The sequence below is a fragment of the Aphelocoma coerulescens genome, chromosome 2, assembly GCF_041296385.1.
Source record: "Aphelocoma coerulescens isolate FSJ_1873_10779 chromosome 2, UR_Acoe_1.0, whole genome shotgun sequence".
Lineage (NCBI taxonomy): Eukaryota > Metazoa > Chordata > Aves > Passeriformes > Corvidae > Aphelocoma > Aphelocoma coerulescens.
Window position 1 is genome coordinate 82,321,253 of NC_091015.1, and position 14,720 is coordinate 82,335,972.

Consider the following 14,720-nt stretch of genomic DNA (forward strand, 5'->3'; position numbering starts at 1 on the left):
CACTTGGTATTATTTGAAATGGCAGTCTTATCACCCACTGTAAGTCACAGCTTCTCAAGTCCAACTCAGGCATTAGAAATTAGAGTAGCTAACTGTCTGTGTCCACTCTGATTACCTTGATTGTCCCTTAGAGTAAAATTGGGGTTGTTGGCTGCCTCTGGAGCCAGGCTGTAGTAGAAGTGCTGACCTTCCTGTGGGTCATCCCTGTCGATGGCACTCACTGTCTGGATCAGCTACGGAACACAAGAGAAAAGCAGAAACAGGTGAGAAGCAAAATATTTATAATATAAACAACAATCAAACAGATAACATGTATTTTATATCTGTAAATATAAGCAACTGGATCATTTGAAAAAAATTGCCTTCCAGAGGTATGATCTTCTCTCAAGAAGAGACTCAAAAGTTTGCAGGCATCACCTATTTTGCTGTGGTCATGCATATCACTTTTAAACAAAGGAGGAGATATTCAGTTTGCTTCAAATAACAGATGCTTTCCTCTCATGTATTCCTATCTTCTGTTGCACATTTCTTTCTTTTGGGGGCCCAGGTTTTTCAGAAGATTCATTGTGCATTAAAGAGCTTGTAAGAAAGCCCATACTTAATTTCAGCTTCATTATGCAGGTAGAAAAGGACTTCAGGTTGATTATTTTGCCACTCTTTTAGTTTTAAATCAATAAAATTTCTCCCAAGATGTCAGTGGAAAGAGAGAAAAGCCAACCATGCAGAAGCTCTGCATATGCAATAAATAACACCAAACTAAAGGGACTAAGACAATGCTAAATCAAGAAAGAGATTTGTTACTTCACTTATAGGGGCTTTGTAAAGTAGGTCTAACAGCTTGAAGCACAATGAGCTCTGTCTGAATAAACATTCTGGCACCTTTTTGGACAAGGAACAAATCTTCACCTGGATTTTTTAACTTGAAAGTTATTTTGGGATTCAAAGGCAAATGTCAGGCCCATAAAGTCTTATTCACCACCTTAAAACTGATTTCAGAACTTTTAAAAATGTGGCAATAGAATTTAGCGTTCTCTGCTGAAGAAAGTAGTCCAAATTAGGATTCATAATAATAATGAACTCAGAAAGTTTATTACTTAGGACACCCACCCTTCAAAACCAGGAAAAAAGGTCTAGGCAATGATTTCTGTTGCCTATATTGTTAAGAACGTCTGTAAATTGGTGAGATGAAAATATCCTATATATGATAGTTGTAAGGACAGTTACCCCAGGAGCGATCAGCTGTTTCATTCTGCTTCACACAGCTGGGAGAAGCTTCAGCAAACACACAGTAATATTACTTGCATAATTTTTCCTTCAGAGATCATGACAGGTGTGTCTGTGTGTTTAAACTCTGCTAGTCAGCTTTGCATTAGGAGGCACCAGTCCCCACCGTGGACCAGACCCTGGTGGTGGAGCAAGAGGAGGCTCCCCACAAACGATCAGCAGGAGAGCTTGCAGCAGATCCAAGGGTCTGAGAGGGAGCTCATGTCCATCTCTGGCACTGGTGACCTTGTTCAAGGGCTTTGATGGGGTTTCAGAAGGGAGAGGAGCAAAGAGTTTTTGCTGCTTGCTTGAAGAGTTTAGAGTGTGTGGAACAGGAAGTCTTGTGTTGCTTTTGACTCTCTGTCACCTCCAGTTCACAGCAGAACATGTTCTGCTTGGGAACCCTTTGAATCTGATGTAGTAAGTTGTGTCCAGCTCCCATAAGTCCAGTTTTAAGAGCTTAAGGCTCTTAAAACTTTTATTAGTAAGTCTTGTCTGTCACACGTGGCCTGGGCTGATTCTGTGGCACTTCTCATAACACTTCTTTCTTTGATGCTGCTACAGGACACACTGGGTGTTCGCCTGCTGGCACATGCCTAAGGGAAGGCTTTATTTCAGCTATGAAATGCATTGTGCAGTGAGCCTAGAATCTACTGTGGGAGAAGAGAAGACATGTGGAAGAAACAAGAGGTGCTGTATACGATGCTCCTTCCAGTGTGATATGCTTGCCTTTGGAATGAAGCACAGATGGCTGCTGATGAGAGTTCTGATGAAACGTGTGGGCAGCTGAGCCCTCTTTCCAGCACTCACCCTTCCTGGCATGCTGCCTCCATGTAGGACAGCATCCCCTTTCCAACCCCTGGTGTTACAAGCACTTCTCACCTGGCCTGCTTTGGCATTTTCACAAACAAAAGCTTCGTAAAATCTTGCAAACTCTGGGGCGTTATCATTCACATCCAGGACTTTCACCGTCACAGAGACGCTGCCCACCTGTGAGGGGTTATCTGGAAGAAGAAGGTATAACGTAAAGAAAGGCAACATATGGGAAGGGGAAGATGCTGCTCCTCAATCTTCTCAAGATGTAAAGCAGGTTTTCCACTACTAGCTTGTGTTAGATCACATTTTCCCATCGGGAACTGTGTGGACTTGGGTATTGTGTGACTCAGAGTGAAGCTGCAAATGCTGCTCTTTGTCTACCCTGGCTTCCCATCTAATCACATACTTTACAAACAAATTCTGTAAAAGACTTCAACCTGCTTCAGTCCAATGAACTATTTCTGCAACAAAAGTTTTAGACAATGCCCTGTATTTTTTTTATTGCCCTTCAACTGGGCAGTACTGTTTGTTGAGCCTCCCTACTGGTGGCATGAACTAGGAAGGTACTGTTTTAAGGACAGACTTGTTATTTAGAACTTGTTAAAAATGGCAATTCCCCAGTTTAGATATACTTTTGCTCAGAATTTACGTTCCTTGAACTCAAAAATACAAGTTGATACCTTGTACTGAGAGGTTTAAAATGTAATAACACATGAAATTGTACAGAAAAGCTTTCAGTGAAGCTTAAAACTGCAATGAAAATTTTACATTCTTCGTGACATCATTTGTGATGTTTCTGTCCCACTGGTTCATTAGCTTTCTTTGCCAGTAAATCCGTACATCTTTTCACATATCTTGACAAATTCCAAACTAAGTGGCTACAGAATAATTTGTTTTTCTTAGTGCTTTTCTGCTCCAAATCATCTTTCCCCCCCTTATTTAATGATAAAATGAAACTCTAATCAGAAAAAAAAAAAACCATAAAGGGGTCAGAAGAGGTGCAAAAATCAAAAAAATTCTTTAAAATTAGTATCCTCATCTTATTTTTAGCTTTAGCCCTTTGTACATTTATCTCCAAATATATCTCCCTTTATAGAAAGAAATGATATATTCATATAAACAACAGAGTTTTCAAAAACTCTGGAATTTTCTTAAATGTTCAATCTACTGTATTCCATAACGTGTCACATTGTGGCATTGAGATAATGCTCAAACTATGTTGTTCCTCCCTAATTTGTAATATAATCCTTCAGCTTCCCACATATGCATACACACGTCTTGCTAACACACCTATCGCTGTGGCAGATGAATACCTGCATTTACATTCTTAGTAATATTGATCTAACCTTTAGCATTATGGGCTTTATTCAGGAGGAGTGCACAGCTATGACCTTTTTGAAACTATTCACTAAATTAAAATATTGTGCTGCCCATGTTCAGAGCAAAACTGACAGAGGATTGGTAGAAAGAGAACCAAAGGAAGACATGCTTTCCTATTGCTCTCACCTTCAAGTGCTGCTACAGAGGCAGCTTTTACAGGCTCATGGAATTGCAATGGCTATTGGTGGCTGAAAATAAAAGTCGTGTCAAAAAAGATGGGGGTGAAATCCCACGGTCTCACGAACCCCTCTCACTACTTAGAAGGGCACAGAAAGGCATCATGTGGAATGGCCTGCAAATATGTGGCAGAGTCACTCCAACTCTTGTGACACATTCCCCCTGCTTTCAAGCTGGCAGATTGCATTTTGGGCAAGCCTGTTGCAACTTCGTTCCTTTTAGAGCACCCCACATCTCTGGCGCAGCCTGGATGCGCAGGAAGCTCTCTGAGACATGAGGAATGACTCAGCTATTGGCACCAAACTGCCAAAAAGCTGCTGCCCCTCACAGATGAACAGAGATCCTGAGCAAAAGCTATGTGAACCAAAGAGATTTCAGGTGAGGACTAGGTGAACCTTTTATTTGCTTATATATCCCAAGCTCCTGTATGAAGCTCACGTCTGTGAGTATTTCAAACTCAGATAAATTTTTCATATTGACCCTATGAAATGAGCATCTTCTTGTTCTCATAGCCTTGAAAAATACCCGGCACAGATGAATCCTGAGCTGAGTTTTAGCTCATTGTAAAACCCAAAAGCATAACGAGTTCAGCATACTCGAAGATCCCAAAGCACTCTGGCCCAAATTATTCATGTAGCAAGCAGATGGCGATGTCATTTACTTGCTGCTGAACCGGAGCAGATTTCAACTAGTGACCTAGCAGTGTAGGATCACTGCTGCCTACCAGTCCCTGCACCACTCAATCCTCCCAGGTAGGACAGGTAGCTCCAGCAGCTGTGCAGCCTCTGCAGTTTGTGCTTTAGCTGCCTAGCCCTTCTGAAGTGAGAGGACTCTGCCAGAAACATATCAGGAAGGGTTTTAAATTCCTGGAATGCTAATGAATTGAAAAAGAAGGACCCTGCATTTAATTGCCATCCCCTATGCCTCCCACCACCCTGTGAAAATGAGCACAAAAAAAATAAATAACATGCAGTCTTCGCTTGTTGATGTCAGAAGAGCAATTCACTTAATACGGCTTCCCTCTCAGTGCATAACAGTATGTGAACTGCTGAATTCAGGTCTCTCAGCCTGCTTTGTCTACTGTATCTCTTTAATCTATGTACAGTCTGCATTCTCCTTACTCAGCTCCATGGCCAACACCGTGATATTGTGCCAAGAAATGTCCTCCCGGTCAAGAGGTCGTGCAGTCATCAGTGCTCCTGATGTAATGTCGACATAAAAGAACCGTCCTGGATCACTGCTCCTGTCAATCGAGTATCTGCAAGAGCACATATGAAAAATATTACACAACCCTTTTGAGAACTGTGTGTTATAGCCAACAGAGTATCAGCAGTGGGGATAGTGTCGTACACAGCAGATCCACATTCTTCCACAATCTAGTTATGTGCTCCTTTGACTTGCATAGGTCCAGAGTGACATGTTGGAAAAGTTCATGTGGCTAATGGCATTTAACAGTGAGTACTACTCGAATGGAGCTGGAAGTCAGGAAGGTTTAGAGGAAGAAGCCTCAAAGTAAGGCACAGATCAGCACAGGAACATCAGCTTTACAGAGAAAATCTGCCAGTGAGGAGTATAATTTCTTTTTCAAAGAGAAATAATTATGCCCTGTCTCTAGGCAAATTCAGACAGGATGAAAATGGCTTCAGATCAGCTCATTCTCTGAGCACCCAGGTTGATGAGGAAGAACCATTCCTTTCCTTGCTCTTCTGCATTCTCTCCTCCTTCAGGGGAATAACTCCACCTGCATCCTGGAGCATGCTACTGATTGCACTGTGTCAGCACAAGGGGGATGATGCATGGCTTTCTCAAAGCATCCAGTCACAAAAACAGCTCCCTCTGTGAGGCTGATTCATCGTCATTACCGAACCTGCCTGACCAATGTCATGTCAGTTCTGTGCTGGGAACCAGCTTCTTGCAGCTGTGAATGGGGGATTGTGGTTGTGCCTGCAGACCAGAAAACCTGGACAGGGAGGCAGCTGATTGACAGATGTCACTGCAGTACTCTGTCAGAGGGATGATTTCACAGGGTGTGTGAAATACTCAGTACCCTTCATAGGCATCGCCTTCCTCTTAAGGGCACTTTGTGCAAGTTGCCTTCCCAGCTGTTAGCATGGTAAGGGATACCTTGGCCAAAGCCACACATTGGCCTAGGTAATAGTCACAACCTAGAACAGAGCCCAGACTACTGTTCTTTTTGTTGGCTCTTTCATCAGAGTGGATGGGAACTGAAAGCATTAGTCACACCAGACACTGAACAGGGCTCATTCTTCTGAATTTTCTCCTTTCAGCATGAATGCATTCACTGGAACAAGCATGACAGCCCTATCTTTATGTAGGGACTTATTAAACCAGGATATAAAACACTATTGAGATATGTTGTTTGGAAATTCTTTTACACTCTTTTTCAGAACAATCAAAGAGGAAGGGATGGCAGGTTTGTATCCCTTTCCTTCCCAGTCCTTTCTATCTCTTCTTAAATAGATTTCTCAGGCATTTGATTTATTTAGGAAATGAGTGTTCCTATATTTTGGTATAATAATTATTCTTGTATGAGGGCTATAAAAAGAATTTCTCTCTGACAGTTTAAGGCCAACGAGTATCTGAAATTGAATATAGCCTTGTGATTAGTGGTGCAGAATTAATCACCGGTGTCAAGAGGCACAGGTGGATTTTTTTTCTAGATTCTCCAGCTAAGTTCTCTTGTTAATAGTACCTGCTCCTGCACACTTGTTTCCACTGTACTAGTTAGATAATCTTCCTGAATCATTTAACAACAATCATGGCATATTTCCAACCATCAGAATTTCACAGTGTGGGAGCCAGGTACTGGATGCTGGGAAAATGAGGATTTGAGCCAGACCACATTTTAAATTTCAAATGGATTTCAGCTTGTGCAACAAAGTATGTGTCTGGTATTATTGTCTTTCTTATCTTGCCTTGCCCTGTGCAAAGTGAATTCAGTGCAAGCTTAAAACATTGCCAGACTGATAATGCACTGAGTTGGAATGAATGGAGGAGACCACAAGAGAGGCAAGAACTAATTCTTAGTATCTGCATTTTAGAGAGCATAAAAATGGCATTTATTCTTATTTTTTCATCTGTTTCTTTACCTCAATATGGGGGAAAAGGAGGTAAGGAATGAGGGAAGAAAGGGTGGTGGAAAAGGAGGAAGGTGGGGAGAAAAGAGGAAGGAAGTTGTCAAGGAACAGAGTTACAAAAGAGTCTGTGCATATTTACAACTTTTTTTTTTTTTTTAAATTTATCTTTGTTGATGGATTCTGTGCTTTATATTCATCAAGAGTAGTCACTGCAAAGCTCTGAAAAAAACTAAGAGAAACCTCATTAAAAATAACAATGATCAATTCTACCCTTTGACAGTCCTCAGAATTATTCTTATACTATTTTAAGCAGATTAGCAGAGAGCTGTTTGTATTACAGGGTTTGGATAATGCTAGATGGTAATCAGCAAAAAAGGATGCGAGTGGAGAAAAGTTTAGGGTAATGAAATTGTGATGCAGGCAGTATAATAGTTTGACTAAGGAATTTGAGACAATGTCATGAGAAGTATGATAACCTTATAATGTAGAAAAGATAGGTATATTAAGATAGCAGAGATGAAAAAAAATAATTAGACCAGCAACACAGAGTGCAATACCATTAAGAAGAATAGGCTTTATGTCTGCTCAGATCTCCTAGCTGAAGCCCACAGAATTGCTCATTGGGATTTCACTTTCTTCAAAAACTCCTAATACTCAATGTTTCAACTCCCTCCTGTATTTCCCAGGACTGTTCCTGAACACAGGCATCTCAGAAGCCGGGCTGACGCACGGTTAGTCAAACAGCAGTTTAACACCCAAAACTCTCAGATGAGAGAAGAAGCCAACCTGCTGGGATAATCAGTGTGCAGTCACTAATTGCTGCTGCATGTTGTGAAAACTCCTGTGTGAGCTGGCCTCGAAAAACAGCCCCCTCGGATAAATGGGGCTGGCAGTGGCTGGCAGCCACTATGGAAAAGAGTGCTATGATCACACAAATCTGCTCCTTTGGTTCCTTTCTGAGTTGCAGCTATGAAGCTCCCATGGCTGTAAATACACCTTTACCTTTCTTACCGCCTTACGGGAATATCTAGCTCTGCATCTTTGACCAGACATTAGATAATTCAGCAGTTATTTAATATTTATTAGCATGTATTCAATCTACTTCAAAAGTAGCTGTGTGTTTGAGCTGTTGACAAGGCCAAGCTTTGAAACAGAAAGGGGAGAAAGGACAAGCAAGTTGATCACCTTCCCATCGGGATGGCAGCTGGTTCTCAGTGATGCCATCAGGTTTTGTGCCAGCAAAGGGTCACAGTCTGGGGTTTGTTTTTAATGTACACTCTCAGGACATGCCTGACTGGCCCATTGCAAGGCTTGATGCTGACATCCTCCATACCACAGAACAGGAGGAGCTCCTGCATTGCTTTGAGAGAGCCCTCAGGGTGTGAGGTCTGGTTTGCTAAAGCCACTGACAGCTACTACTGGCTGGAAAGAGAGAGTATCTCTCACCCATCACTGCCCTGCCAACCAGATGGACTAAGGAGTGCTCATGGGGCCACACACAAAGAGAGGACAGACCTGATGGAGTTGTTGGTCACATCTGGGTCCTTGGCAGAAATGATCTGTATGGTGGTTCCAATCTCCACATCCTCGGGCACTTCCACAAAGTAGATGCTGGGTTCGAACACAGGAGGCTCATCCACATCCTCCACACTGATGTGGACAGTGGTGGTGTCACGGAACGGACCCAGGTTCAGGAACCGCATTTCCAGGTGAGGGTTGGCACCCTCTACTTTCAAGGTGTAGCTTTTCTTGCTCTCAAAACTTAAAGGCTGAGGAGAAAAAATATATCTAGCATTAGGCACACTGACCCATATCATTATTACTTTTAATTGTAAATGCAACAAAGATAAATATTTGCAGATGCAGAAAAAGCATTGAAAGACAGTAGTATTAGAAATGGCACTGTATAATTTTTCTGTCTTTGATAGTTGAGCAGAAAAGGCCAGGATAAATACTTGTAGATCACTTCAAAATACATATTCTTTCATTCTTCTTGCTAAAATGAAAATATAGGCAGCCACCCTGCCACTGCATTGTGATTCACACAACCTGTTTCATGCCACTCTGAAAAAAATACACGAAGAAACAGACAGTAATGGGAGTACCTGAAAATAAGGTAAAACAGTTGGTTCCTCAAAACTGCTCCTAGTGGCAGGAACAAGGATGCTCACACAGGAGGTGGAGGTCCCAGTTAGCATCCTCTTTTTTTCCCTGAAGACACCGGAGTTTTGTGTCCGAGAGCCCTGTCTGCCAAGCTGATACAGTACTGCTGTGGGAGCAGGGAGCATGGTCAGCCTCTCTTTCAAGTTCTTGTTCCAGTTTTTATCCATCATCTATCCTTCCTAGAAGCAAGGTTTTTTCACCTGCTCCTTTCAGTAAGTATCCTAAACACGGGTTCACAGTCCAGGTATGATGAGTGCTAGGATTTGAATCTGCTCCCTGCCTAGAGAACAGTTTAATTTCAAAGCAGTTTAATTATAAATAATCCCTGATATCTTCCTGTGGGAACTCTTCCACTTCATATGAAATGTGAAATATTAAATACTCAAGTATTATTTAAAGCAGGGATTGAGAATGGTTTCCTTTTCCCTTTTCTTTCCTTCCTGAGACAATGGATAAAGGGGGCCAGCTTCCTCTGTTAGTAGTTACCTGAATTTGATTTCCTGTCTAGATAAAAATACTGATTTGGTATACATGGCTATAGAAGTAATTAATGCTGACACTGAACCTCTCAATAAATAAAATTTTCATCTTCCTTCCATCTTCTTTTCAGAGATCCCTGAAGAAAATAAGGTCTCTCCAAAACCTTCTTAGAACTGAATGAAAAATTCCATATTTAATGTGCTACTTACCAGTCTTGGTAAGAGATAACTGAAAGGATTTAACAAACAGTATGGAAGGATCAGTCCAAAATATAAAAAAAATTTCACCAGATGAAGTACAGCTTACAGAGGATACAGCTGCACTTCTCAAGTTGCAGTCAGAAGTTGAAAGCAATTGTGCTGTGGTTAAATGGTCACAACCCTTTACTTGAATCATCTGGGGAGTTTTAATGCTGAAAGCCAGCATGGCTGAATTCCCTTAGCTTGCACAGATTCTGAGCAAGACAAACTTTGTACCAGGAAAGAAATGGCTAATCTCAGAGTCATCCAGTGGGGCATACCCCTCTTTGTTACATGACTCGCTTTCAATAAGAGTGGCTTTATTTGTACACAGGGATTTGAGCATCATGTATGGAATTGCCACGCACAGCAGCAGTTCATTCAGATTACAGCAAAATGTCTGCTGCTCCCATCCAACCCCTTTGCTTATTCTATTCAGCTCTTTCTATCTGAAGGCCAACCACCAGACTGATGCATGGAGATGGGCAGAAAAACAGAAGAGGAGGATGCCAAAGCAATTGGAAATCAAAGGTGCAAAGATCATCACTGTAAAGTTCTCCTTCACCACTCACAACCAATTTCTTTCCCGCCATGCTTAGTGGTGTCCAGTTCTGCAGCCGTGAGGCGTGTACTAGTTTAAGCAGCATCAGGAGAAGATTTCCATGCTCAGGCATGGCAGCAGTATATACTATGGGCCTCAAAACACCTCCTGAATTCAGTCAAGTCTTCAGTACTTGTCTGCTGCCGCAACAGCTTCCTTCTCCAGAAGTGCAAATGTTGCAGTGACACATTAAAGCTCATGCTTTCACAGCACTGATGTCCTGCATAGGAATGCCTGACTAAAGACTGGCATTCTTGAAATTATGAAACTGAAAATCACTCAGCATTTAGTACATGGGAGTGAAGGATGAAGTCTGGAATGGGAACTGGTTTCTTGTGCTGGGGACATGATGGTCCAGTACTGCTGGAGAAGCTGTACAGTGAGTGAGACAGCACAAACTGTGCAGTCTGTGGCAGCAGCTACAAACAGGTGACCCAAAATTTGCTCCTGCTGCCTTTAGTTCCACCTGGTACATCAGCAACTATTGTAGGCATAGCACTTGTCAGCAAGGATTTGGTGAGGTCTACAAATGTAATATCCCTGCTGCAGAGTCATTATTGTCTACCAGTTGCATATTTATGCACTGTAAAAATAGCAGTAAGATATAATCACAGGACCAAGCAACATTTGTTGTCCATCTGGCAAGGAATGTGCAATACAAAGGTGCCTAAGCCTATACTAAGAAAGAGGCCATTATATTTAATGATTTCCCATGTGAAGAACACTGCATGAGAAACATTGCATGTACACTAAAAAAGGTAAGTTATAAAAAGAACAGTTAAATCACGGACACACTTAACAGTTATTAAACCCAATTACATTATTAAAACATATATTCACTCAGATCAAGTTAGAAAAACTAGAAAAATCAGAAAAGTGTGCTAGACCATTGCATTTTTGATGCTCCTGTTTGCCTCAGACTCCTTCCTTGTCAAAGGTGACTTTCCCTCCTGTTTCTCTCCTGTGGTAATGCCTCAACACCACTGTCCTCCTCATCAGATTTGTCTGCCATGGGTGCATTCAAACTTCTTCCCAGTGTAGTCCCATGGGGAGGGCAAGCATGTTGCCTTCTCCTGTGAACTGAGTGTGCTGTAAAACATGCTGTAAAACACAGCCAAGAGGAGAGGCAGCCCATGGAAAGTGCTCCTCATCCTTGTCCTCCTGCCAGTGCTGACACAGGCACTGGGAGGTGCACCATGGAGGGGGGAGTTTAGCAAGACCCGCTGTGAGAAAGTGATTGATCAGGGAAGGAAGGCAGGACAGGACAGGGCAGGGATCTCTCGGGTGCTGTGCTGGCTGGGGAACCGACCACCCTGCCTTCCATGGGCAGTGCAAAAGGGAAGGCAGGGGAAAAGGAAGGTAGGGTGAGCATCAGTCTCACAGGCAGGGAGCTTGGAAGGAACTGTAAATCTTCAGGAGGTGCTCTACATTTTGTGGGATTAGTAGGCTCTGATAAGTCGCCACAACACTACAAGCAACAGTCTTGTCAATAACTGTAAATTCTGCTTTTCTGGTGCCCATGCTAGAAGTGTTAATTATTTTTGGGAAATCTGTCAAGAATAATTAAAGGGAAAGATTTTCTTACTTTAAAATAAGATTTCATTCTTGATTTAGACATTTTAGAAATTCTCTCTCCCCTCTCCCCCCGTTTTGATATCCTTCTGTATTGACACCAGTTGAAGTTTTTTTTGTTTCTTGAGTGGATCCTGTCTTGGGGTGACGTTATGATGTGTATCCCATATCGCTGCCTATGCCCAGGAATTAATTTCTGTGCCTCTAAACTGAGACTGAGAGGGAGAAGAAAAAAACTGAGCAAAACTTTCTCAAAGCAGTTTGCAGCTTGTTCAAGGTCACTTAAAGATAGGAGGTTTTTTTTTCTTCCCAGCCGCGGCAGGGGAGTGAGGAAGCACCCGGCTTGCTGTGTTCCAGTCAGCTTTTGGCCAGTTGTTTCAGTTTCTGGTTCTCCGGAGAGAGACTGAGAGCTGGACTTTGCTTTTCCTTCTCTGGAATTCCGGATTTTTCTCCCTTTGCTACTGGACTGCTTTTCAGCCTCAGAGCACATCGGGAGGACTTTTCGTCGGGCACAGAGGGCCTGGCCCTGGGCCAAGCCCCGGCTCCGAGGAGACCAAAGGAAGGACTCTAACGCTTTCCCAGGTTTTTTCCTCCACAGCAAAAGATTTTACCATTTAACCTCATTTTCCTTTCCCGTGTGTTTGTTAAATAAATAGTTTTATCTTCTTCACTTTCCTTCGAGGAAAATTTATTTTTTTTCCCGAACCTGGTGGGGGAGGGGTGGTTGTGCCTTCTCTCAGAGTATATATTTCTAAATTTGGCCAAACCGGTACAGATCCAAAGGACAACTTTCCCAGTGTTTGGCTATTGATAATCACAGCATTATAAAAAGCTAAGACATACATAAAATGTTACAAATGTTTTTGTACAGTAGGTGGATTGAGCAATATGTACCTGATGCCAGTACATATCTAACATGATTGATACCATACATTTTACAACTCCTCTGGACATACATGAACATGTAGCAAAACTGTATTCATAATAACAAAAGTCAAGCTTATTGACACATTTACTCCACAGAAACGATTTTCTTTCATTGATAAATGAGTGGAAAATTACATTAAAGTTTGCATTCAACATCTATTTCATTCCAGAAGATATGCTTAACTTTAGGGACGAATATGCATAAACAAGAGCTGGGGAAAGGTGACCATAAATACATGCTTAAATGCTTTGCTGTAGGGCATAGAGACTTGCAAGGTCAAAGCTCTCCCCTGTATTGTTCCATTTTAGTGCACAATTTAATCCCAGGCTATTTAAATGGAGACTACACTTCTTATTAGTACACGAGATATGCTTAGGCAGAAATATGGTTACAATTTCATAACCTAGAAACAGAGTTGAACTTCTAACATTTATGTAAGATTGTAGAATAAATATCCTATAGCAGGGAGCCTAAACAAAATACTCGATGCCTTCCTGCATAGCCTGTGGTACAGAGTACCAGCAGTTTCACAGCTGCCATTTTAGAGACAGCTTCTTCTAGCCTAATTAGCATTTATGGATCTTCAAGCAGCAATTAAAAAAAAAAAAACACTGGCTGAGTTTTATTGGTTTATAAATAATTCCAAGGCATGCTTTATTATTGTTTGTGGAACACCAGAATGAAAAATATGTACAGTTCAAACGCAAATATTGATCTAATTTCTTGCATTGTAGGATAATTAAGCTACAGAGAATATTTAAATAGATAAATAGGGAATCAGAACATTCCTTTGGTGGGAAAAGACATGTTTATGCTAATGCTGTCTCCACTTTATAGAAGTTGTTCCTAGGAATGCAGTCTGTTTTCATATTTTAGCAATAAGTGCTAAAGAAATTGTGCTTTACAGCTGGAAAGGGGCTACTGTCATGTAAAGGGAACCAAGTTACTGCTGGCATAAGGGAATATTCCACACATAAAATGTAATCAGGACTGTTAGCCATATAAATTACTATAAAAAGGAAGTTTTTTACCTTTCTCACAGTGATGATGCCAACTTGATAATTAGGATCAGTGTTAATATCAAAGACATCCAGTCCATCTCCATCCACAAGGCTGTATTTCATCTCTGCATTAATGCCTTCATCCAGGTCTTTAGCAACCACGCGGCCCACGGTGGAGCTGACAGGAGCAGACTCCAGCACACTCATCTGATAATGCTCTGGAACAAGCAGCACAGAGGGAGAGAGGTGAAAAACCAGGCTGTGAAGAGGAACCAAAAACTGCACAGCAATGCAAAGAGCAGATCAGGGCAGGCCACAATGCTGCATGGCCTGTAGAGAGCCTGTAGAACCTCTCCCAAAGCTGTGACAGCTGTGTGATTTCCTTTAAAAAGCTACAGCCCAGCTAAATTACCTGGGGAAGTTTTATTTAGGTGTTTGTTACATAAACAGGTTTGTTGAATGGTTTTTTTTTTTTTTTTAACAGCAATATACCTGAAGATAGGAACTTCAACTAGAAAAATAGGGCAATTAACACCAGTGCTGTTGCAGCCATGATATAAAGCAGGATATGGAACAGATTTAATAGGACAGGCATCTTTTTATTAGATCAGTTGGTACAGCAGGAATAAACATAAGTTTTGAGCACCACAAATCCTTTCTCAAGTCCCTACAAACTTCTTTTCAGCCCTGAAGAAAGCTCAGGATCTTGTCAGTTTCAAATTTACCAGTTACTCTATTAAAATGTATTGCCTCTCCCTACAAATACTGTCTTGAGCACATTTGTTGCATTGCTAATTTGCTTAGCAGCGAGGCTGGGGAAAGAACAACCTGCTATTTTAAAAGTGTATTTTGAAAATATAAATGTTGTACCTAAAATACTTCTCTGGCATCATACTTTAAATTCAAACCTTCCTTGCTGCACCCTCTCTGTTGACTGCATCGTCTATTGAGCTTTACAAGGCAGAATGACACCAAGGATGAGGTTTGATGAATTGTCATTTT

The 14,720-nt window shown here is 41.6% G+C and overlaps 1 protein-coding gene across 1 annotated transcript in view; it reads right to left on the bottom strand.

Moving 5' to 3' along the window:
• CDH20 (cadherin 20) overlaps positions 1–14,720 on the bottom strand; it is a 118,997-nt gene that overhangs the window by 10,246 nt on the left and 94,031 nt on the right. The window contains exons 6-10 of the mRNA XM_069008300.1: positions 13,749–13,936; positions 8,250–8,503; positions 4,758–4,894; positions 2,146–2,267; positions 116–233 (exon numbers count right to left, since the gene is read on the bottom strand). Of these exons, the coding sequence (XP_068864401.1) occupies positions 116–233; positions 2,146–2,267; positions 4,758–4,894; positions 8,250–8,503; positions 13,749–13,936 (819 nt within the window). The remainder of the gene's footprint in view (positions 1–115; positions 234–2,145; positions 2,268–4,757; positions 4,895–8,249; positions 8,504–13,748; positions 13,937–14,720) is intronic.